Here is a 23,321-nt window from a genome sequence, read left to right as displayed (position 1 = left end):
ATACAGCAACAAACTGAGCCACAGTTTGCTGCTAGCTCTGGAGAAGCCAGATAACCTGTAAGGAAAAATGGATCAGAAACAGAAAACAAGAATGGAGTGTGTGATGTGCCAAATGACAACTGATGAGGGCCCAAGGCACACCTCTGCCCCTCTCTGGACATACAACACTCTCATTGCCTTATGGTTGGAAGTATTAATCCCACCCACCCACCTGGCCAAAATACCCAAAAGGATCTCTCTGTGCCCTTATGCAAAATCACCTAAATTCTCTGAGAACCTGTTCCATTTCCTCTTCATGACAAGGGGGACATTAGGCTAAATTATGTCCATCATTCCTTCCAGCCTGATGTCCTATGAGTCTATGAACTACCAGCTTCTTCCTCAAATCAAGAAATGACTTCATTAACATCGGGCTATGGAAGAGAATTAAAAAAAACCCAGATTCCCAAAGACTGAGATATGAGAAAAGAGGCCACTTCCCTGGTGGCACAGACTTTCCCTCCACAGCCCCCCCAGGCTCCTGCAGCCCACAGACCTCCATCTGCTTGACCAGTCTGCCGCGGTCATCTTTGAGGTGACTCTTGGCCTCCAGCTCGTATTCCAGGTCCTTTAGCGTCTGCTCCAGAAGCTGCCTTTTCGTAAGCGCTTCATCCTGAGCTCGCTGGTAGTCCCGTAACTCTTCCTCCATCAGACGCATCTAGGATAAGCAAGAGTTGGGGTGGTTTTCTGGGGTATATCAGGAACACAGAATCCCCACGGTCAGTGCATGGGGTGACCCTGAAGAAAAGAAAACCAGGGACCCCCAATGAGAGATCAGAAACCTTTAAGTCTCACCTCCCTCTGTGCCCACTCTTTAAAATGAATGGGTTTTCTACCTATAGGTAGCAACCCTTATGAATTCTATTTAGAACACGTTGACCAGAATTTTTTAACTAAATAGAACGGGGAAAAAAAGATCAGAGTAGAATATGAGCAGATATTGTTTCAGGAATCTTTTGTACAGGATATCCATATACTTGAATGGAGGTGTTTATTTCTAGCTTACAAGGCAAGATGAGATTCTTACTGCAGGTGATGTCAAATACCATGAAAGCCACAGAACCAGAGAAGTGCTTCCCGGGGGAAATTAATGTCCACCTGTATCGGTGTCACCTCAAAAGAGCTTTAAAGTTAAGAGTAAAAAGGCTAAAAAAAAAAAAAAAAACCCTAAATCAGTGACCCCAAAACAACTTACAGGCACAAAATCAAATGACATAAACAGGCACATTAGATGAAATCCACTGCTTTGAAGAATCACAGCTATCAAAATTTGTAGGTTTTTATTCATCCACAAGGTGGCACCGAACTAACAGCTTAAAAAAAAGTGCAAGGGACAAAAGCCCTTGATTCCCAAGAGCCAGTCTGTTTTCAGCTTCTCTGGAATCTCCCCAGGGAGACAAGCCACCTGGCACACCGGAATTCCTTAAACACCTGTGTGGACTGGCCGGTGGAGCCCAAAGCTGTCCGTTCTGTCCCCAGCGTCCTGTTCTGCTGGAGATGGTGCAGGTGCTGGCGCGGCAGTCTGAGAATTAGGATACACCAGGAGTTCATTTCCTTCAGGGAGTAGATGAAAGCACGCGGCAAACCATCACAAAACACACCCTCTTGGGGTATTTGTCACAGAAGAGTTGGGGAAGCGCTAACAGGTGAGGCTGCTGTAGGGAGACCAGTGGGAAACTTCAGGCACTGGGTTCTTCTCTTGGCAGTGGCTGGGAACACCACATTTCTATGAGAACAAGCCTCATCTTGAAGGTGACATCTAGAGATAAAGACCCTTGCTTGGTTTGGGTGGTAACCATGGGAAAAAGTGTACATGAAAGCACAGGGTAAAAATCGACCCATGGAGCAAGGATGATGGGCCATTCTCTAGATACAGAAGACGCTACACTCCTGAGCTTTCGCTCGCTCTGTGACTCAGCTTCTTTTTTCTAAATTTCAGATTAATATGCGGGTACAAACAGATTAGGTTGCAATGTCCACGTTTGTTAGGTAAGGCCCCTGTAGTAGGTGTGTCCCACACTCACCAGGTGTGCCCTATACCCTTACATCGTGCCCGTTAGTTGGCAGCACATGAACATGACTCAGTTTCCTCATTTGCAACAATGGGCTAATTACAAAACCAACCTCCTAAAGCTATTACAAAAATCAAATGGTATGAAATCCCAAAATATTAATAAAAAATAGTCTGTCTGAGAGTCAGAAAGAATGACAGGAAAACAAACAACTTGCATTTTCTTCTTGTCAACCCCACATGTCTCTCCCAATCTCACTGCTCAGCGTAGTCCGACCTTCCAATACCCAGGAGGTCCCTCCTGACACCTGGCAAGGACTCTGCCACACTGAGAGTATTCAATAAGGATGAGCAGAAACGTAACTAGCAAGTGTCTGAGAACAGATTCTCCAGAATCAAAAGTAGATAAACAACTTGGGAACCTACCAGCACTACTTTCAAGTAGTTCACACTGCCCTTTGCTAAGCAGGGTTTACAAAATAAAACTGAATGATGGTGAATTCCAAGTCTCAGTTCTCTGAAGATTATCTTCATGGGAGGCAGAATAGGTAAAAATGCCTACCTCTCCCAAAGCAAAAGTGGCAAGGACTACAGCCCTTAAAATGGACTCTTACAGCTTTTCACCCCTAGAGCTTTAATTTGGCTCAACCAAAACACAGGGTAAAGGGCAGTGAAAGTTGAGCTTGAGTTTTTTAAGGATCCACAGTGAACTTGGTGTGTCAATTCACTTTTCTTTCTTTTTTGTAGAGACAAGAGTCTCACTTTGTCACCCTCCGTAGAGTGTTGTGGCATCACAGCTAACAGCAACCTCCAGCTTACGTGATTCTCTTGCCTCAGAGAAAAAAAACCTCCCGAGTAGCTGGGACTACAGGTGCCTGCCACAACACCAGGCTATTTTTTGTTGCAGTTTGGCCGGGGCCAGGTTTGAACCTGCCACCCTCAGTATATGGCTGGCGCCCTACTCACTGAGCCACAGGCGCCGCCCTCAACTCACTTTTCTTTTAAACAATTCCATGACTTCAGCATCTGGATCAAGGGTAACCTCCCACTGTCGTTTCTTTTCAGCACGATGAGGTGTCCAAATCTACTGTTCAACTGGAAATAGCATCTCACAGGGCTACACCAGTCAGAACATTGAAGAAGGGCTATCTTTGCTTTCATTGTACAGAATCCTTTTTTTGAATTATCTCTCTTTTTAAACAATACTGGTCTCTATCTGGCCTTAACTAACCACTATGGACCTCAGTTTCCTTATCTAACTATAGAATCTCTAAGTTTCCTTGCAACCCAGAGATTTTAAAATAAAAACCATTACATAAAAAGTGATGGGAAATACTTTGCAGGGGTCATGGTGACCCTGTGATCTTTTGAAATCAAAACAAACCAGGCATTTGTTGGTATTCTGGTTAATATCCGAATCCCTCCACCACCTCTGTGGTAGAAATGTGATTTTTTTTAATGCCAAAGAGATTTTTTTTAATGTTAGTGTGCTAATTTCAGTTCTTACTTGAAGTCCTATATCATGTGACTCCAGAGTGGGAAGGGATCTGTTATCAGGTCCTTTCAGAAATGTTCTAGAAGTCTGTAATAAATATCCATTGTTCTTTTACACAGCTTCAGCGTGGACTCACGGGTGACTATTCTTTGAACATCAAAGAAATTAAAAGTTTGTTTTTTAAAGAAAAACTTGTTTTCCTGTGGAATCTTAGTGCTCTTGGCATCATATATGAAAAAAAAAAAAAAAGCCTTTAATTAAAGAAAGGGAAACTAACATTAAGTGCCCAGGATAGACAGACCCTCTGCTAGACAGTCTCACATGTACTCTTGTTTAATTACAAAGTCACTAATATTTCATGTGCTCTTAAAGAGGTAGAAACAGATGCTCAGAAAACTGGGATAACTTATTCAAGGTCATCCAGCTGGCAAGAGTTGTAACTCGAAATCAGCATACACTGTCCTCGGATTTTAGAGCCTCCAGCTTTTCATTAAAACAATCAAAAACATTCTCTCTATATTTTTTTTTTCAGTTCTTCAGAGGTCAAGACTAAAGGCAGCTAACATTTGGGTTTCTTTGCTCTATTACTTTTAAATATAAAACCAAAAATATATTTTAATCATTTCAGTCCTCATAAATTCCTGAGGATTTCTTTTAGTTTCCATTATTGTTCTGAAACTCTTATGCACCACTCCCACTCTAATAAAAGTCTGTATTTTCAAAAACGAATAGCAAAAAAAAGGATTATTGGTTCCTATAATCCTTGTTCTAGGATTGAATTAAAACTTGAAAGCAGATAAATCATTTGGACACAGCCAGGCAGATCACTGCTGCTCCATAAGTGGCTGCTAAACATTTTATGCAGAAAATTTTAGATTAATCAAGAAGACAGATAAGTTAAAATTGTGTCCACTTTACTTTAGAGTCAGTGAGCCCTTTGTGTCTTAGAATGCCATTTGCTGCGTAACCATCCTGAGGGTTTAAGGGGGAAAGGCTCACACATCACAGCTGTCTCACGAATCTACCAATCGACCGCCAAGTCCCTCCCAGAAGAGCTTCCAAGCCGCTGGAAGGACCCTGGGAATGAAGGACAGAGAAGAAACTTTTCGGGCCAGGCCTTACCTCCTCCTGCATTTTCACCATTGTCAGTCGGGACTTTTCTGCCTCCAGGGTTTTCTCCTTCAACTGCCTTTGCATTTCTGCAAGCTCCCTGCGGTTTTTCTCCTTGTACTCATCCAGCTGGTTCTGCAGCTCCAGGGTTGATGTGCGGGAGGCTTCAACAATGTCGGCCATCTGGAAGAAGGGACAGGGATGTGAGCCCACCCTGCCAGGCCCCACCTGAGACTGGGGAGCTGGGTTTGCATTCCATTTCCATATGGAACACAGTTCCTCTTCCGCAGCTCTTCCACAGCCTCCTTAAAGACTGCCAAGCCCCTGGGCCTGGGCCCAGCAGGCTAGGCCTGTCTGACTTGGAGGTGCTGAATGAGTGAGCAGGCTCCTCTGGAGTCAGACACACAGTCCTGGGATGATGTCCCTGCTTCGATACTTACTGGTATATGACTGAGGCACGTCCTTAACCTGTCTGGGCTTCAGCTTTGTTCTTATTGGAAATAAATGAAATCACATCTACTTTATAGAGTTGTTGTCAGAATTAAAACCATACACAGACACAGATAGAATTCCAGTTAGGAATAAAAATAGCTAGTAAAGTACCTGACCCATAATAGGTGCCAGAAAATGGGCCCCCACAATATGGGGAGCCCATCAGCTTTGTGCCTTTCCCCTTCTGGGTTTTCTGGGCAGAGATGAGCAGAGGAATAGCAACGACTGGGCTCTGGGACTCTCTTCCACACTCCTGGACAAGTAAGACAGATGGAAGTGCACAGAGACCAGTTGCTGAGCCAGGCGACACTGGTTAAGCCTGCACTTACACACCAGGCCTCTTGTGCTGTTACAAGGTGATTTTGGTGCCCGGACTCCAGAGGGTACAGGCATTTACTTTCTCTAGTTTAGTTTCTCTATATCTTGGGTTCTCATCAGGTCCAAAGAGCTGCTTCCAGGGGTCTGCAAATCCCTGACACATTCGTGCTTCGACCCGACTGCAGGCTCCCAGGTTTTCACCAGATTCTCCAGGGCACTGAGTCCTGTTCCTCCCTTCCTCCCCAGCCCCTCACCTCCTTCTGCAGCTTCTCGATGGTCTTATCGAGGTGCCACCGCTCGCTCCCCATCTCGTTCTTCAGCCTTCTCAACTGCTCCTTCTGCTCAGTCTCATCGTTCAGCTTCTCCGACAGCAGCTTCTGCTCCTGGGTGATCCGAATCAGATTCTTCTGCAAAGGGCAGGAGGGGACAGTGCAGTCGCCTACCTGCCAGGCAGCCACAGGAATGGGTAGCAGAGGGGATTTCCTGGCCATGCCACTAAGCAATGAGGCCTGTTACATCAGTGATAAGGGAAAAGATCAAAATAAAGCCAGGACAGAGACACAAGGACACTGCTGGCTCTGACACTCCAGGAATGAAAAAGAAAGTTCACGTAACAACAAACACCCATAGGAAAGAAGGGACAGACAAAGGATGCATTACAAAAATACACAGCCACTCAGGATAGTGTCCGAAAATCTTAGTGTTCATCCTTGAAAATTCAGGTAAAGTTATACATTAGACCAGCCTAAACCCGCTGCTTAGCAATCTACGTCCTATGATATTGGCACTGCAACTAACATTCTAGAATCCACTCTGCTGTGGAGATGGTTCTTACAGTTGGAATAGCTAAAAATACTCCATAAAGAAAGAAAACACTGTCCCATAGGGCAAAGGTTCACTTGGGAGAGAGAGTTGCAATCCACAGAATCCATAAGTTGGACTCCAACACAGATGAAAGGAATTTGGAAACCCACAGGTTGATGAGCTGAACGAACAGAAGGTGTTACATAGAGGAGACACTAGTGAGAAAAAATACACAAGGGGGTTGGTTCTTTAGTGAATCAGCACCAAGTACTAGTGCCTATTATTATCTAATAAAATGCAACCATCGTGGGCACAATGTTCTCCCGGGTTCCCTTGAGGCTCTCACCTCATATATTCATACAGACTAATGTTCATTATGTAAAACCACATGCAATTCTAAAACAAAATCCTAAAAGATCTTAGGAAGGTCATAGTGGCTTTTTTAAATGGCCAAGTATTAGGCCATCAGTGTGGGGCTAAGAAGGGGTACAGCCCAGAAGAGAGCAACAGGACCCAAACAGGATGTATTACCTAGAAAAGGTGCTGAGGACCCTGTGTGAGTTAGCACAGAAACTGCCCAGGGCCTCTCAGGTCTTGTGTCCCTGCAGAGGCCGCATGAGAACAATGGTTTGTATTTGTACAATGCTTAACAATTTACAAGTGGCTGTCACATGCAATAATTCAGGATCTTGAAAAGACTCCAAATCACTTTGGGCTCTCCTGGTTTGCAGAGCATGGAACAGCTCCGGTCTGCCAACCACGTGACGTGGGGCTGAGAAACCACCCGTGGTAGCCTTCCGGCCCCTGGGCTCTGCTGAGCTGGCAGTGCTTTGAGAAGCAGTCAACACAGTCGAACTGCCAAAGTTAATTGTCACATGGAACCAAGGTCGCCAAAAACTGTTGGGGAAAAGAAGGTGGCAAAAGGAAGGCAATCAGGAGTTTAGGGGCAGGGGGCAATTAACAGGTGTGGGCCCCATCACAACCACAACTGGGCATACATCAGAGGCAGGCACAGTCTGGGACTTCTGTTTATGGTTTATTTAGTGGTGTTGGGGGCAAAAGGTAAGGAGCAAGAGTTATGCCACCAGCAAGGTATGGTTTCACTGTATGAAAGAAAACTCTCAGGATGTGTACCTCAAAAATGTAAATTTGTGCAAATGACAAATACAGAAAGTGGGCTATGACTTCCAGTAGCACCGTCAAGATCAAAATTAACCCCCTGCCCCTACAGACGCTCCCTCCTCTGTTTCTCCTCCTCTGGGACCCCAATCTCCAAAGCTCCAGACCTGCAGTGCAGACAAGCTACCTCAACTCCATTCAACCTCCATGGGGTCCGTGCATTTCTGCTTCACTCTTACTCGGGCAGGGCTGCCTGCCCCTCCCCTCCTGTGCCACTGGAGACACCAGGACTTACCACTCTAAACCCAGGGCCTGCTGATACTACCCACCCACCCCCAGCCCTCAAATATGCATTGCCTGGAAGGAGAGTTTTGCTAAATTGCTTCAAAAATATTTCTTGTATGTTTGCCTCTACCGCAAGGTAGTATAATTTGTAAAGGTAAGAAATAGACTTTCTATCTATCTGGGTATACTGACTATTCAGGCATATGTTAAACACTCAGTGGTTTCACCTGTTCCCTAAAGTGATCTGAAGACTTTTTATATTAGAATCACCATGCAAAGGTGAGGTACCCTTTACTTAAAATGTAGACTCTACCTCTTTCTGATGGAGTCACAATTTTTCTTAGCACGGGGCCCCACAAATTTGCATTGGAAAGTTCCCCAGATAATTCTAATATATCCTAAGTTGAGAAGAGTGTTTAAAACAATATTTTGCCTCTTCAGTTATTCAAGAAATGTGTTACAATAAGTCACCACTGAGAAAACGTGCCCCAAATTCACATGAAAAGAAGCAAACTTGGCAACTGTGCATATTTGTAACCTTTCATATAAATACTAGAAATGAAATGCTCTGTGGCTACAGTGACTACATTTCCAAGACCAGCGATAGCAGCCCACTCACTAATAATAGGACAAAAATCTGGAAAAAATTTATCAGGTCATACCATTGGTGGCTGCACAGAGGGTACTTTTCAGCTCAGGGACCCACAGACAAACCCACAGCTTCTACTACAGGAAACTGAAGGAGGCTGCAAGCAGCCCTTTTAAACAATAATCAAGGTACAAGTGAGCCTACTGGTTTCCAAGAATGAGTAGCGTGACCAGAAGGAAGCTGGTCTCCTCAGAGCCCTTGCCACACAGTACCCATGGGCTGCAGCGGTAGAAACATCAGGGCCTTTTTCCTTTGTTCTCTTAACACACAGAAGTCCAACAGGGTGGCAAGTGAATCCCTTCCTGAACCGTGGCTTCTCCACAAAGGATTTCTTCCCCTCACCATCTGCACCAGGCACTTGGAAACACAGTCACAGATGTCTCTGCCCGGAACACAGTTCGAGTAGCCTTAGGATGCAGCGCAGTCCTGAACAGAGTGCTGAGGGTCAGCAGAGCACACCTGACATCTCCATAACCCTCAGCCACTTTCTGACTGAGTCATGGTGTCGGCTATGGTATCAACCAATAGTAATCTTCGGGACTACTATTTAAAGAAATACAGTTATCATACGTGAAGATGCAACCAACTGCTACCGGCACAAAGACTTTGAAATGTAAAATGTTTGTGTGAAAAAAAATACCAGCGACTTTTTCCTCTTCCTCAAGGGTTAAGTTCCCTGTGGGTTGCCCGCTTCAAGATCCACAGGCAGGCAGAAAGAGGGTCAGACAAAAGGAGCTGACTATCTGGTTCCTGGTCTTAGAGAAAACAAAGTATATCTGACCCTGATGGTGTGCTCTCCATGGCACTCCTTTTGAGATCAGATAACTCAGGTAACGAAGGTGAGATGGCTCTGCCAGTGGCCAGCATGGTCAGAGGTGAGGTGCTCTCCTCTTCTCCACACCGCTGGGAAAACTGGCCTCAACAAAAGTAACTTGTCAGGGAAAATTTCCAAAGCAAGGCTGGAGATCCAGAGGCGGGGTGGGCGAGGACTACATCAGGCCCTGCAGACCCTGAGGCCATCATCTGTTTTATACACTGAATTAACTCCAAGCTGCAGAGTCCCAGCTGGGCAATGACTTCCACATGTGCAAAAAGTTCTTGTTTGACCGAAGGAAAAGTTCTGAGAGACCCTCATAGCTGCACCTGGTGTTCCGTGTGGACGTGACACGAAGGAGCAGATGTTTGTCCCTGCAGAAGACAAATGTCTTTCCCTTCTGCTTGCCCCCAACCAGCTCACAAATTTAAACCGTACACTTTGGCAGCTGGGTTGGGTAACAGTAGCCATCCAAGCCTTAACCAGCAAGCACAGTGAAACTGCCGTCTGCATAATATCAACCCAACAAGATTTTGGAACAAAGGTCTACAGCTAAAGAAAGAAAAACAAAGAAAGGGGGCAGGGGGAGTAAGGGATGGCAGTCAGACATAGAACTCAAGAAAAATCAGGACTTTACTATAAACAAAAACAAGTTTCCTTCTAAAGACAGGGAGAAGGCCTAGGCCTCTGATTTGGGGGTGAGAATCCCTGACTTGTGGCTGACCTGTGTGAACCCCTTCTTTCATCTATAGCTTGAGGAGATGAAGCTGTGTCTCTTAAAAGGAAGCTGCCTTGAGACATCTACAAATCTGCACCCTAACTTTTAATGTGCCCCTTCCCCAACAATCCCCACATAGGGGGTCCCTAATAAAAACTTTGTAACAGACTTCCTCTGAGACAACTCTCAGAAACATTGGCGTTGTACCTCCTCAGAATCTCCTTGGGGGGGTGCCTGGGCGCTGGTTCTTTAGAACCTGAGAGTCAACAGAAGGACACAAGCTGGATCGCACAGCGTCTCCGTGCAAGGTCAATTCAGAACTTCAATGCAGGGTTTTCTGCAAAATGCACTTTAGATAGTCTGTTCAGCCTTTGAATGGGAAAAATCTCATTTTCTAAGAACCTACTGATTTTGAATAGAGATAGCTATGTAGTTTCAAGGAAACAGCTTCCTCCTGCCCCTTCTAATAGCTGCCTTGAAGGACTGTACTCAACAGAGTGCATTTGCACAGAAGAGGAGGAAAATTGGCTTCTGCCAGAAAGCCAGACTCCATGCTGCCTTGGGGACTGATCCTGCCTGCCTTTCCCACAATTCATATTTTATCTCTGGAAAGCTGTCAAGCTCTTTAATGTCAAGGTTTCTCAACCTTGGCACTCTTGACATTTGGGGCCAGTTCTCTGTTGTGTGGCTGTCCTGCGCTTTGCAGGGTTCTGAGCAGCACCCCAGCCTCCACCCCTGTAACACCTGCCTAGTTGTGATGACCCAAAATGTCTTCAAATGTCCCTCAGTTAAGAATCACAGTCTAGATGGGTGGTTCCAAGCCCAGGGTGGTTATTACCGGTGAAAGGGAGCTATCTGGAAAGAGAGGACCGAGGACAATCCCTGCACATCATTCCAATTTTGCTTCCCTGGGCTTCCTTTATGAGGGACTGATGGTGACAGCCCTCCGTGTTACCTGGGCATCCTCCAGCTCACTCTCCAGGGCCCTTCTGGCTGAGGCAGCTTCTTTTTCTTCCTTTCTGGCATGGACGAGGGCGTCTTCTAATTGTCGTATTTCTCCCTGCAACAAAACATGGGGTCAGTATGTACGCAGATGGGTGCTGCACCTTGGAAACCACTGACTTGGTGGAATGAAGTGAACGCAGAAGACACCCACAGACGCGGCTGTCCTTGCATGCTTCTGCCTGCCTGCAGTCTCAGTTCTTAAACAGGTGTGAATGTCCAGATCACCCGGGGTGATTTTTCAAAAATACAAATACCCAGACTCACCCCCTGGAAATCTGGAAATAGCAGGTACTGAATGGCCCTAGGCACACAGTTTTGTGAAAGGTGATGGAGGACGGCTATGATTTGAATGATTTGAATGTGCGCCCCAAAAAATCTGTGCTGGAAACTTACCATTGTAGCAGTATTAAAAGGTGGGACTTTCAAGATGTGATTAGGCTGAGAGAGCTCTGTCCTCATGAACAGATTAACAACATACGGAGGGAACAGGTTCCTTTTAAAGGAAAGGTTCAGCCCCCTTTGGTCAGTCCCTCTAACTCTCCCTCTCCTTGACCTTCGGCTACATGATGCATTTCACATTATGACATAGCAAGGGTGCCCTTGCCAGATTCCAGCACCCTTTTCGATTTCCCAGCCTCCAGAACCATGAGAAGTAAATTTCTCTTGCTTGTAAATGACCCAGTCTGTGATCTTCCATTATAGCAGCCGAAGATGGACTAGGGCAATGACTATGTCTGTCCCCTCTTTTGTCACCAGCTGCCCTTTGTCACTGCTATCACTGTGCATCTCTTGCTAACAGCTTCCCACTTCTAGAGGTCTAGCTAACCAGATAATTGGTTTGTTAACACCTTTGTAACTTCAAAAACATCACCTCCCTGTTAAAAAGAATAAATAGTCTCAAGTGAGAATCGGTCAGCCTCTCCAAGGCTCAGAGGACTGAGGGGGTCTGATGCCTGGGTGAGTGGGGATCCCTGTGCTAAACACATGTTTTCCATCTGACTTCTCCCTTCTTGGTCCCAAGCCTCCCGCTCATACCCCTCCCAGAGGAACAAAAGAAATGGCTTGCAGAGGGTATATATTCACTATTGCCTTAACCTTTCCTACTAAATTATGGTAGTAAATCCCTTCCCCACTTCCGAAACCAGTTGCACAGGGAAGAAGGATGGGCAGCTGCCAGACCCAGGCTCGGGCCCAGTGAGCCTCACCTCCTTCTTCTCAAGCGTTTCTTTTGCTTTGGCTTCGTCGCCTTCCATGTCTTCAATCCGCCTCTGAAGCTGAGCGACTCTCCGCTCTAGCTCTGCGATCCTTCCCTGGAGCTTTTCATTCTCCTCCTGCAGAACCTTCACTCGCATTTCAGCCCCCACCTGGTTTTGCTCTGAAGTGTTGCTCCGGCTGGCCAAGACCTCAACATTCTGTTAAAAACACACAGCGAGAAAACAATAACTGGTATTAAGGGGCAGTCTGCAAGCTGAGAGAATGGCTGATGTTTATGAAAAACCCACTCTGTGCCAGGCCCTGTGCTAAGCCGGGGGTCGGCAAATGACAGCCTGCAGGCCAAATCCAGCCTGCCACCTGGGTTTTTTTTTCTTTTTTTTTATTACAAATGCAGTGTTATTGGAACACAGCCACACTCATCACTTTGCAGATTGTCTGTGGCTGTTTTCAAGCTACAACAGCAGAGCTGAGTGGTTGTGACAGAGACCACAAGGCTGAGGGCGTGCCACAAAGCCTACAAGGTTTACTATCTGAGCTTCTTATGGGGAAAATGTGCCAACACTTGCCTGACTTACATCCCTTCCATGGGATTTCAACCTTTTAACAGTTCTAGAAGGTGGATATACTGAGACTCGGGTAGGTTAAATACCTCCTCCAAGATCACTTAGGAGGAACTGTGTTCAGGCAGACTGAATCCAGCACCTGTCCTCATAACCCTTGCCCTCTGATACATTCACTTCCCTGCTCCCTTGATGTGGGCAGAGCCTTTAATAGAAGCTCTTGACAAAGGGCAGCTTCTGTGTATAGATTTTTTAACGTCCAAATTAACTTGGTTAATAAACCAAAGTAAACCAAATTTACTTTGGTTATGATACAGTTCATCGCATAAGCTCTAGGTGCTAGCATTTGAAAATGAGCTCATGCTACATACAAATCACAAGAATTCTAGATGTCATATGGGCTTTGTATTCTTTGGTTTAGCAACTGGAAGTGATGATTAGTGATCCTGTCTAGAGCTCCAACTCTTCGGGCAGATCTCCGCCTGTCCTCCATTACTCCGCTGATATTTCTGCTTATATCAGCAAATCTCATGCCCATCAAACAACACTGCAGATGCCTGCCAGGAAAAAAAAGGCCCAGGCAAGGCAAGACTGGGTTTTGAAAGTCCCTATATCTCAGCCCACTTGGAACAGCTACCTATTAGAATTCTTTGCGTAGCCTTTTGGAAAGATCTTTAAATCTTTTTTTTTTTTTGCCTGGGGCTGGGTTTGAACCCACCAGCCCCGGCATATGGGGCTGGTACCCTACTCCTTTGAGCCACAGGCGCCGCCCAAGATCTTTAAATCTTTTAATAGTACAGTAAGTTTATCCTGAAGTTAATCAGTTAGAGCAGTGGTTCTCAACTTGTGGGTTCTGACCCCTTTTTAACAATGAAAATACATTAGGAAGGTTGAGAACCACTGAGTTAGAGAGTTTCAGAAACTACAGCATCTTTTCACAGCCCAAATGTTTAATTCTAGACATCTGAGAGAGCCCATTAGCACCAAGCAGCTAAGTTAGAATGAGGTTAGCTGGCACTGCTAGCAGAAAACTAAGGTGCCTGAGAGCTGGGATTTCTCAGGACCACTTGAATATCATCTCCTAATGAAGCCAACAAGAAGATGCATCATAAAGATGAACAGAGGAGAAATAAAGTGTGGCTGAAAACTGGAGGATGGATCTAAAGGATCCAATAACTGGTTAAGAAAGAGAAAGAAAGAGAAAAATCTAGATTGCCCAATTCCTGCCCTAACTCTTCCATGAAAATACAAGACAAGACTACGGTTACCAAGAAGTGCAGACTGGTATAAAGATAACAATATAAATCAGTGGAGTAGAATTGAGAGTCCAGGAATAAATGCTCACATTTATAGACAAGTGATTTCCAACAAGACTGCCAAGATGAGTCAACAGGAAAGACCAGCCTTCAACAAATGGCACTGGGACAGCTAGATAACCACAGGCAAAAGAATCAAGTTAGACCCCTACCTTAGACCACACACAGAAATTAACTCAAAATGGATCATACACCCAAAGGGAACATCTAAAGCTATAAAACTCTTAAAACATAGGAATGAACGTTTGTGACCTTGGGTCAGGCAAAGCCTTCTTAGCTACATTACCAAAAGCTATGCTAACAAAAGAATAGATAAATAAAGAGTTCCTCAAAATTTAAAACTTTTATGCTTCAAATGATACCAGTAAGCAAATAAAAAAAAAAAAAACACTGAATGAGAGAAAATATTTATAAATCATCTGACAAAGAACTCATATCCAGAATATATGTGAGTCACTACGAAAATTTTGAGACAGTCTGTGTTATGGTCCATTATTTCACTTCCAAGAAACTCAGTCAAAAGGTCAACAGCATCCTTTCTGATTCACCATTAGAAGTTTCGACTTGCCCAACCGATTGGTGTTGCTGTGAGGGCTTCTTTTGTTTCCATCCATGTGGATTTTGTGTTTCTTATTTTTTTTTTATTTTTTTTTTTTTTGAGAAAGAGCCTCAAGCTGTTGCCCTGGGTAGAGTGCTGTGGCGTCACAGCTCACAGCAACCTCCAACTCCTGGGATCAAGTGATTCTCCTGCCTCCACCTCCCAAGTAACTGGGACTACAGGCACCCACCACAACGCCCGGCTATTTTTTTTTTTTTTTTTATTGCAGCCGTCATTGTTGTTTGGCCAGCCCAGGCTGGCTTTGAACCAGCCAGCTCAGGTGTATGTAGCTGGTGCCTTAGCCACTTGAGCCACAGGCTTCGAGCCGGATTTTATGTTTCTTAATTTTTGTGTATCTCAAAACTTTCACAATGCCCACCTGTAAGGAATTATTTAACTCAACAATAAAATAATAAATGGCCCATTAAAAGGGGGGAGGCAAAGGATCTGAATAGTCATTTTTTTCAAAGAAAATATACAAAAATCTAGTAAGTATATGACAAGATGCTCAACATCACTAGACATAAGGGAAATGCAAATTAAAATTATAATAAGATACTACTTCACACACACTATAATGACTATATCAAAAAGACAGTATAAGTGATGGGAGGATGTAGAGAAATCAGAATCCTCATAGATTGCTGGTGGGAATATAAAATGGTAGTCACTTGGAAAACAGTCTGGCAATGCCTCAAAACGTTCAACATAGAGTTACCCTGTGCCCCGGCAATTTCACTCCTTGGTATACACCTAAGAGAAATACAAACATATATTCACGTTAAAAACTTGTACACAGATGTTCACAGCAACATTATTCCTAGTTCCCTGAATTGTACACTTTAAACAAATGAGTTGTATGTTATATGAATTATGTCTTAATATGGCTGTTTTTAAAAAGGGAAGGGGGAAGTCAAGGGAAACAGAGGACTGGAGTAGGGATGTAGGTAGACAGTACCCGAAAGTTGGAAACAATGCAAATGTCCGTCAACCAGTGGATGGGCAAACAACATGTGGCATATCCATACAAGGGAGTATTAACTTGGCCATAAAAAGGAATAAAACACATTATTTTTAGTGAAAGAGGCCAATCACACACAAAGTCCATATGGGGCAGAGCGCAGTAGCTCATGCCTGTAATCCTAGCAGTCTGAGAGGCGGAGGCAGGTGGATTGCTTGATCTCATGCCTGTAACCCTAGCACTCTGGAAGGCAGAGGTGGGTGGATTGCTTGAGTTTAGGAGTTCCAGACCAGCCTAAAGAGTGAAACCCTGTCTCTGCTAAAAAAAAAAAAAAAAAACTAGCCCAGTGTTGTGGCAGGCATCTATAGTCTCAGCTACTTGGGAGGCTGAGGCAAGAGGATCGCTTAAGCCCAAGAGTTTGAGGTTGCGGTGAGCTATGATGAGATAGCACTCTACCCAGAGCAATTGAGTGAGGCTATCTCCAAAAAAAAGAAAGAAAAATAAATCCACATTGACATTTACATGAAATGTCTGGAATAGCAAACTACAGAGACAGGAAATAGATTAGTGGGTTCCTGGGGGAGGAGGAGTGGCTGCCAACAGGTATGGCATTTCTTTCGGGATGTGATGAAAATGTGTTATCACTGACTGTGGTGATGGCTGTACAACTCTATGAACATAGTAAAAACCACTGAATTGTACACTTTAAATAAATGAGTTGTATGCTATATGAATTATTATACTGTAATATGGCTGTTTTAAAAAAGGGAAGGGGGAAGCCAAGGGAAAGAGAGGACTGGAGTAGGGATGGTGGGCAGAGATGATGTATTTACCCTGGTGGTCAGGAGGTTAGCTGAAGGGTGAGAGGAAGAGATTTGAGATACCTGTCCAAAATTTTCAGTAAAGCAAAGAACACTTACAGGTGGTGTGGTCAATGTCCTTTTGTTCACACAGAAATCTCAGGAAGGAGGACACTGAAGACCAGCCCTAGTTTAACTTGGATTGGGGACTACCTGGCACCCAGGCACACTGGATAAGGGAAGTAGACGGCAGGGTGATGGTTAGAACAGGATGTGCAAGTGCATCGCTCAGCTCCAATCCTAACTTTCCCAGTGGCACACTCTGACTGCGACCTTCGGGGAGCTGCTGTATTTGCTAAGACGCTTAGGCCTTCTTTGATGATCTGTAAAGTGATCACGTTTTTTCCCTGCATCTTCACAGTGTGGTAGATCATGCAAGGGACTGTACCAAACAGGTCAACATATGGAGGTAGTCAACATAAAGAACTTTCATTGAGTACACGTGGTGCATGTCCAGTCAATAAAAATTAAACCAACTTAAGGAGGTGGTCCATGAAGGGAGATGGTCAACTACGGAGGTTCTACTGTAATTCAACATAAGGCTCTTCTGGCAAATCTTCCCAAAAACCCTCTTCCACGTCCACAACCACCCCCTCTTCCCCACACCCACTTCACTATTTTCTATAAAGTCCATAGAACAAATTTTTCTTTCCTGAGACCAAATCCACTTGTAAAAGTCCTAGAATGTAAAAAATAAAATAAAATAAAAATCACATCCCGAGGGAGGGGGGTGGGGCCTTGGTGTGTGTCACACTTTATAGGGGCAAGACATGATTGCAAGAGGGACTTTGCCTAACAATTGCAATCAGTGTAACCTGGCTTATTGTACCCTCAATGAATCCCCAACAATAAAAAAAAATAAAAAATAAATAAAATAAATTAAAAAATCACATCCCTATGTTCAAGACAAGTAATAAATGCAAGTTTCACTCGATGACTTCCCAGAAAAGAAAATAAAACTGGTCAAGAGGACCTCCAAACTCCTCCAACTCTTGAGTGCTTTGATCTGCGCATCATCTTTTCCACGTTTAAGTTTGTGTCTCATGAATGTGACAAAGATAGAAGAACCTCAGCTGGAACAGAAGCAATCGGATGGGAGGTCAGCGGGGACAAATACAGCTGACCTCACTGAAGTTGCTGGTGCTACATTTCTGCGATTCTTTGACCTTAAGTCCTGTGTGTCATAACAAGACCAGAGAGGATACTCTGTTGTAAACACAACCAGACCACACAGTTCTTAAAGGTTTGCCTAATCCATTTCATACCACCTACGTAATTCTATTGGAGTCTATGGAGTCGCTTTTTAGTATTTATTTATTCACATAGGCAGTCCTAAGTGTTTAACAAAAATCATCTCCAATTCCATTGTCACTATGAAAAGTTGGAACCACCACACTGGACCATCACCCCAAAGGCAAAAGTAGCAACAGTACTATTTTTCTATTGTTTTTCAAGATTGGGCCATCACTAAAAATTATACTGAGGTGTTTTTTTTGTTTGTTTGTTTGTTTGACCTATCAGGCAGCCAAAGTCAAAAGATTTAATAACACAGTGTGTGGGCAGTGTGAGGAAACAGGCATTCTCATCCATTGCTGATAGGGCTGGAAATTGGAATGAGTTCCTGGGCAAGTTGGTAGTATCTACCAAAATTCTAATGTATATTCATTTTGATCCAGCAATGTCTATTCCAGAACTTTATCCTACAAGTGAGCAAAATAGCATAGACATGAGATTATGCATTGTGGCCCTGTGATAGCAAAAGACTGCAAACAACTAAATGTCAATTAATTGGGCCCTAGTTAAATAAATGACATCAGTTCAATAATATTCTGTGCATTGGAGGGGAAAAGAATGAGAAAAAGGAAAAAGCAAGTGACAGAACAGTAAGCATGGTGTGCTTCTGTGCATACCCAGAGAAGGTGGAGGGGGACAGAGACGGACGTAGCTGGTCACACTGAGTGGTTATAAGGACGGGAACTGGAGCCATGGACAAATGTGGAGGAAGTTTTCAATTGCAAACCTTGTAATTTTTATTTTTTTAGACATAATCGCACTTTGTCACCCCCGGTAGAGTGCCGTGGCATCATAGCTCACAGCAACCTGAAACTCTTGGGCTCAATTGATCCTCTTATCTCAGCCTCCCAAGTAGCTGGGACAAGAGGTGCCCACCACAATGCCTGGCTATTTTTAGAAATGGGGTCTTGCTCTTGCTCAGGCTGGTCACCAGCTCCTGAGCTCAAGCAATTCACCTGCTTCAGCCTCCCAGAGTGCTAGGATTATAGGCATGAGCCACCATGCCCAGCCTTAATCCTTATAATTTTAAAATTTTGAACCACAGAAATTTAACATGTATTAAAAGTTTCAAAATAAACATACATTTTGTTTGAAAAATACTGACCATCAACAGTCACAGGCACTTGGTGGACAACCCACCTCCTCTGCAAGTTCTCACCTCCTCCAGCCTCTAGAAACCTTGCCCCTGCCTGTTCATGGATACTTCTGGGCCAGGAGAGATAGCAGAGTGCGGGAGCAGCTGTACAAATAATGCAGAGGGCCAACTCTCCCACGCTGGTTTACATAGTTAAGCAATTCCTTTTCACCACATACAGCTGGGAGAGTGGAAAAGACCCAGGTGGCCTAGGACTTGCAACTGCATGAATGCTTCTCCAGCTTTTCCACTCCAGCTACACCAAGGCAGAGAAGTTCAATGGGGCAATGAGAGATATCCAAGGGACAGCAAAGAACTGCTTTCAAGAGTCAGGTTTGCATTCAGCACCAGAACATTTCTCATTCTACTGTATCTCTTTTTGTATTAAGAACACTGTGTTCTTGGTATTCTGGGAAGAGCTCTCACCTTATCCCATGATTTTGCCAAGCATTCTCCACCCCATCCATCCAGCACAGGAACACAAATCCCACTGTGAGTAATAAACGCATACATCACCTTAAGATTGGAATTCTCATTTTTACTTCTAAAAATGTGAATCTAACCATGCAGAGGAAAGCACAGGGGCTCGAGCTGTGCCTCTTGCTGGAGGCTTCCACTTGGCCTGGGCTCAGAGAGCCTCAGTTTCCTCTTCTATAAAAGGGGGATGAAGTTACCTACCTCGTATATCACTAGATATTGGAATATCTAGTCCAATGAGAACCATCTCAAGGTAGCCACAGTTATTACCAGGCCAACCAAACCTATGTCTCTTTCCCAAAGGGGAAGGACTTTGCAGTCTGCCCACTGTTCTAAATCACCAGCTTGGCTTCAGACCACAACCTGTACATTTTTACCAGCTGAAAGTCAAGTCTAGACTTCTCAAAAGAGACAACTGAGATCTTCTAACAATCTTTCCAGGATGACTGCACTGTACAAGTAAGATGACCCTCAATCTTATGTCAAGGGCAAGTTAAGTTTCTTGGTTGGCTGATTTATTAAAAATTTAGCCCCATTTCCCAATCAAGAGTGTTCTGGCAAACTGATGGTAACTAAGAAAAAAATTATTCTAACTCGGACAATAGCATTTTGTAAAATTGCTAAATTTCTGCTACTTTTAAAACACTCGACTTTTAACCATATGCTCCAATTATCAATTCTTTTTCTTTTTTTGAGACAAAGCCTAGCTTTGTTGCACCAGGGAGAGTATAGTGGTGTATCGTAGCTCACAGCAACCTCAAACTCCTGGGTTCAAGTGATCCTCCTGCCTCAGCCTCCCAAGTAGTTGGGACTATAGATGGGCACCACCATGCCCAGCTGATTTTTGTATTTTTAGTAGAGACAGGGTCTCACTCTTGCTCCGCTGGTCTCTAACTCCTGACCTTAAACAATCCTCCCACCTCAGCCTCCCCACAGTGCTAGGATTATAGGCGTGAGTCACTGTGCCCGGCCCAATGATCAATTTAAAAGGAGAGGAAAAAAGGAATATGCAATTATCTCTCTCTTTCTCACACACACACAGTTAAATCCCAGTCTTTGCTAGGTACCACCATTCATCGCAAATAATGACTTGCTTACAAACTGGCATATTTTCACGAGTTAATGCCCATGTTTAGAAAATATTCACACTGGCTCCTGAAGCCAGAGGAAACTTATTCATGACAAGCACAAAACCCCCAAATAACACCTCAATGGTCACATCTGGGGGTTCTGCCTGATCAAATGGGCTGACGAGCTTTCCTCATAGGAGCACAGATCTGACACCTGGATAGGCTTGCTGCTGACAGGTGGTGACACAGGGCGAAGGCCTCCTGGCTTGTCCTGGTGCTGACCCGACACACAGGCACATCAGGTTTTACTAATTAACAAGGCCTCCGCCACCGCCGCCACCGCCGCCACCGCCGCCACCGCCGCCGGCTTTGTTTCCTCTCTGTCTCCCTTTTTTGCTGAATAAGTGAAAAGAGCTGAGGCGTGGAGGCCGGGGCGTCCAGAGAATGGAATGTCGATGTGTCAGTTCCATCTCACTGGCCACCCCCATGCTCAGTGTATGGAGGCTGCAGGATCCCAGGTCAGGGGTATCAGAGTGTCCCCCAGGTCAGCTCATGTGCTGGGAAGTCACCATCTTCTTACCATTACGGCTGTGGGTGTCCACTTTTCTTTGCACAATGAGAGCCGGGGTCACAAAAAACAAGCTCCTGTGTGTGTCTTTAGCTTCTCCCTCATCTAAGCAAAAGATAAACAATTTAGGTGGAGAAGCAGTCTATATTTTTGTCTGAAGTAGCTTCCTCCATCCCCGTCCCTGGGATTAGATGTTGTGAGGTACGTGGGCACTGCCACAGGTTTCTCCAAAAAGCTCCCCAGCCCTGAGTTCAATTCCCATCCTTAAGGACTGTGTACTAGGTAATAGTGCCCTGAATGGGCCAGAAAAATAAAAAAAGAAAGATGTATAGAAGCTTTAAAAAGCTGAAATTCCTAAAAAGTGATAGATTTCTTCCTTCCTCCTTTTTGACTCTATGTACCATTTTTTTTTGTCAAGATGGCACTGAGTCATTTGAAAACATCATTTTTTAATCCCATGCTCCAAGAACTACATCAGCGTTTCCAATTTTCTCTCAGTGTATTTACCAAATGCCAACTACATTCCCTCCCCTCATATTTGCAGTTCAGAACTCAATTGCTTAAACAGTGATAAGCTCTTTTTCTTTGTTTGGTGTTGGGCAAAGGAACAGTATGTGGGAGAGATAGAGAAAAATGGGCAAAGGAAGGGACAAAGAAATAAAGGTGCTCATTACCAAACCCCCAAATATTTCCAAGGAAAAGTCAGTTCCAAACCCAGAATAGTGGAGGCAATGTTTGATTTCCTTTTGCTGGAAGATGTGGATTCAAGACCAGACCCTGCTAATAATTTGCTGTGTGGGGACCTTCAGAGAGTCATGTAACTTCCGCCTGGCTTCAGTTTCCTCTTCTGTCACATGAAAGGGTCAGGCTAGCTCATCTCAATGTCCCTGCCAGCTCTGACAGTGTAGCGTTCTAGAATGAACTTGAATTCAAATCAAGCAGAATTGGGAAATCATGGATTTAAATCAACTAAGACTTCTAAAGCTATTACTCCTACCAAATCATGTTTACGAAGTATTTTCAAATGCTGTCAGCTAAGATAGATCGCCTGTATCCGTGTCCCCCCCAGAGCATCCAGAGCTGAGGGTCACATCAAAAGACAGGCAACTTCCTGCCACTGAGGCAGAACAAAGTACTACTAGCTCATCCCTCAAGGAGGGATGCTCAAGGAGATTAAATATACCATGTTCAGTGAAGATTTTCCTTACATCCTGTGTTTCCATGGCCCTGGTGGTAATTTTCTTGCTTACCAAACCACCTAAAAGATATTCCCTTTTAATCCTGTTAAATTACCCAGTTTTTCCTTTAGTAACTCCATGATCACATAGGTTGAAAATATCATTGGTTTTCTTCGCAATGTTTTTGTGAAATAAATTAATGCACGTCCCTTTAGATAGTTAAGAAACCAGAAAGATTTGTTCTCAGAGTGGCCTGTAATTCAGGCATTGGTCCAAATCAGAAGTCATGGCATTAAAATCCTCCCCCTTGCTCCCAGAATGCACTTGACATACAGTAAACCTACAGAGGTACCCAAGACGGAGATAAATAATGACAGACAAAAATACTCTGTCCTTCTATAGGTACAGAGCAATTAAGTGATTTTGCCAAAAGGCAACATGCTCAATAGTTCAGTCCTTGACATGTGGTGAGATTCTGTTACTACAAAATGTCCAGAATGGGCAAATCCAGAGAGATCGAAAGTAGACTAGTGGTTGACAGAAGATGGGAAAAGGGGGTAATTCAGATGAATGGGACTCCATCTGATGGAATTACACAGTGATGATGGTTACCCAAATTGTGAATATATAAAAACCACTGAATTACACACTTAAAAATGGTTAAAATGGTGAATTCTGTGTTACATGGATGTTATCTTAATAAAACAAAAGGGGAAAAAAAAGTTCAGGCCTTGGAGTCAGCAGACCTGAAATGGTCCTGCTGGCTCTTCTTGAAGCCTCGGTTATCTCATTATTCTAAAAATGAAACAAAATGTTACACTTAGCAATGTCTCAGGCACACAGAAAGAATTCAGTGGATGGCAGCCATGTATTAAGATCAGGTAGCTGGAAGTTACACAGCAGGACTTGGACCCAGCTCTCTGAGTGTCTGTGTTAGTTGCTATCAGAATCTTCTAAGTGGGGCAGCTCCTTCAGGGGAAAATCCCCCCTAGTGAGAGGGAGATCCAAATCTGAAAACTCAGGGCTTTAACCACATCCACACACTCACCAAACTGCCTCTCGTGGGTTTCTCTGAAATACAGCTCTGGGTTATAAACTTTCAATTATGCTTTATTATTGACACCACTCCTTAAAAAAAAAAAAAAAAAAAAATCCTTACAAAATGTTCCCCAGTTTCCCTTGGTCCTCTCAGTTTCCAGGAGATGAAAAGAGCCTCACATCCATATTTATA

General features: G+C 44.1%; 1 protein-coding gene across 3 annotated transcripts in view; it reads right to left on the bottom strand.

The window, feature by feature from the left end:
- Positions 1–23,321, bottom strand: part of CGNL1 (cingulin like 1) — a 179,296-nt gene that overhangs the window by 23,457 nt on the left and 132,518 nt on the right. For all 3 annotated transcript variants that reach the window (XM_053593486.1, XM_053593485.1, XM_053593487.1), the window contains 5 exons: positions 12,065–12,271; positions 10,810–10,914; positions 5,720–5,872; positions 4,668–4,838; positions 536–697 (listed from right to left, as the gene is read on the bottom strand). In XM_053593486.1, the coding sequence (XP_053449461.1) occupies positions 536–697; positions 4,668–4,838; positions 5,720–5,872; positions 10,810–10,914; positions 12,065–12,271 (798 nt within the window). The remainder of the gene's footprint in view (positions 1–535; positions 698–4,667; positions 4,839–5,719; positions 5,873–10,809; positions 10,915–12,064; positions 12,272–23,321) is intronic.

The sequence above is a fragment of the Nycticebus coucang genome, chromosome 6 (assembly GCF_027406575.1).
Source record: "Nycticebus coucang isolate mNycCou1 chromosome 6, mNycCou1.pri, whole genome shotgun sequence".
NCBI lineage: Eukaryota > Metazoa > Chordata > Mammalia > Primates > Lorisidae > Nycticebus > Nycticebus coucang.
The sequence above is the reverse complement of the archived record's forward strand: the minus strand, read 5'-3'. Positions and strand labels throughout refer to the sequence as shown.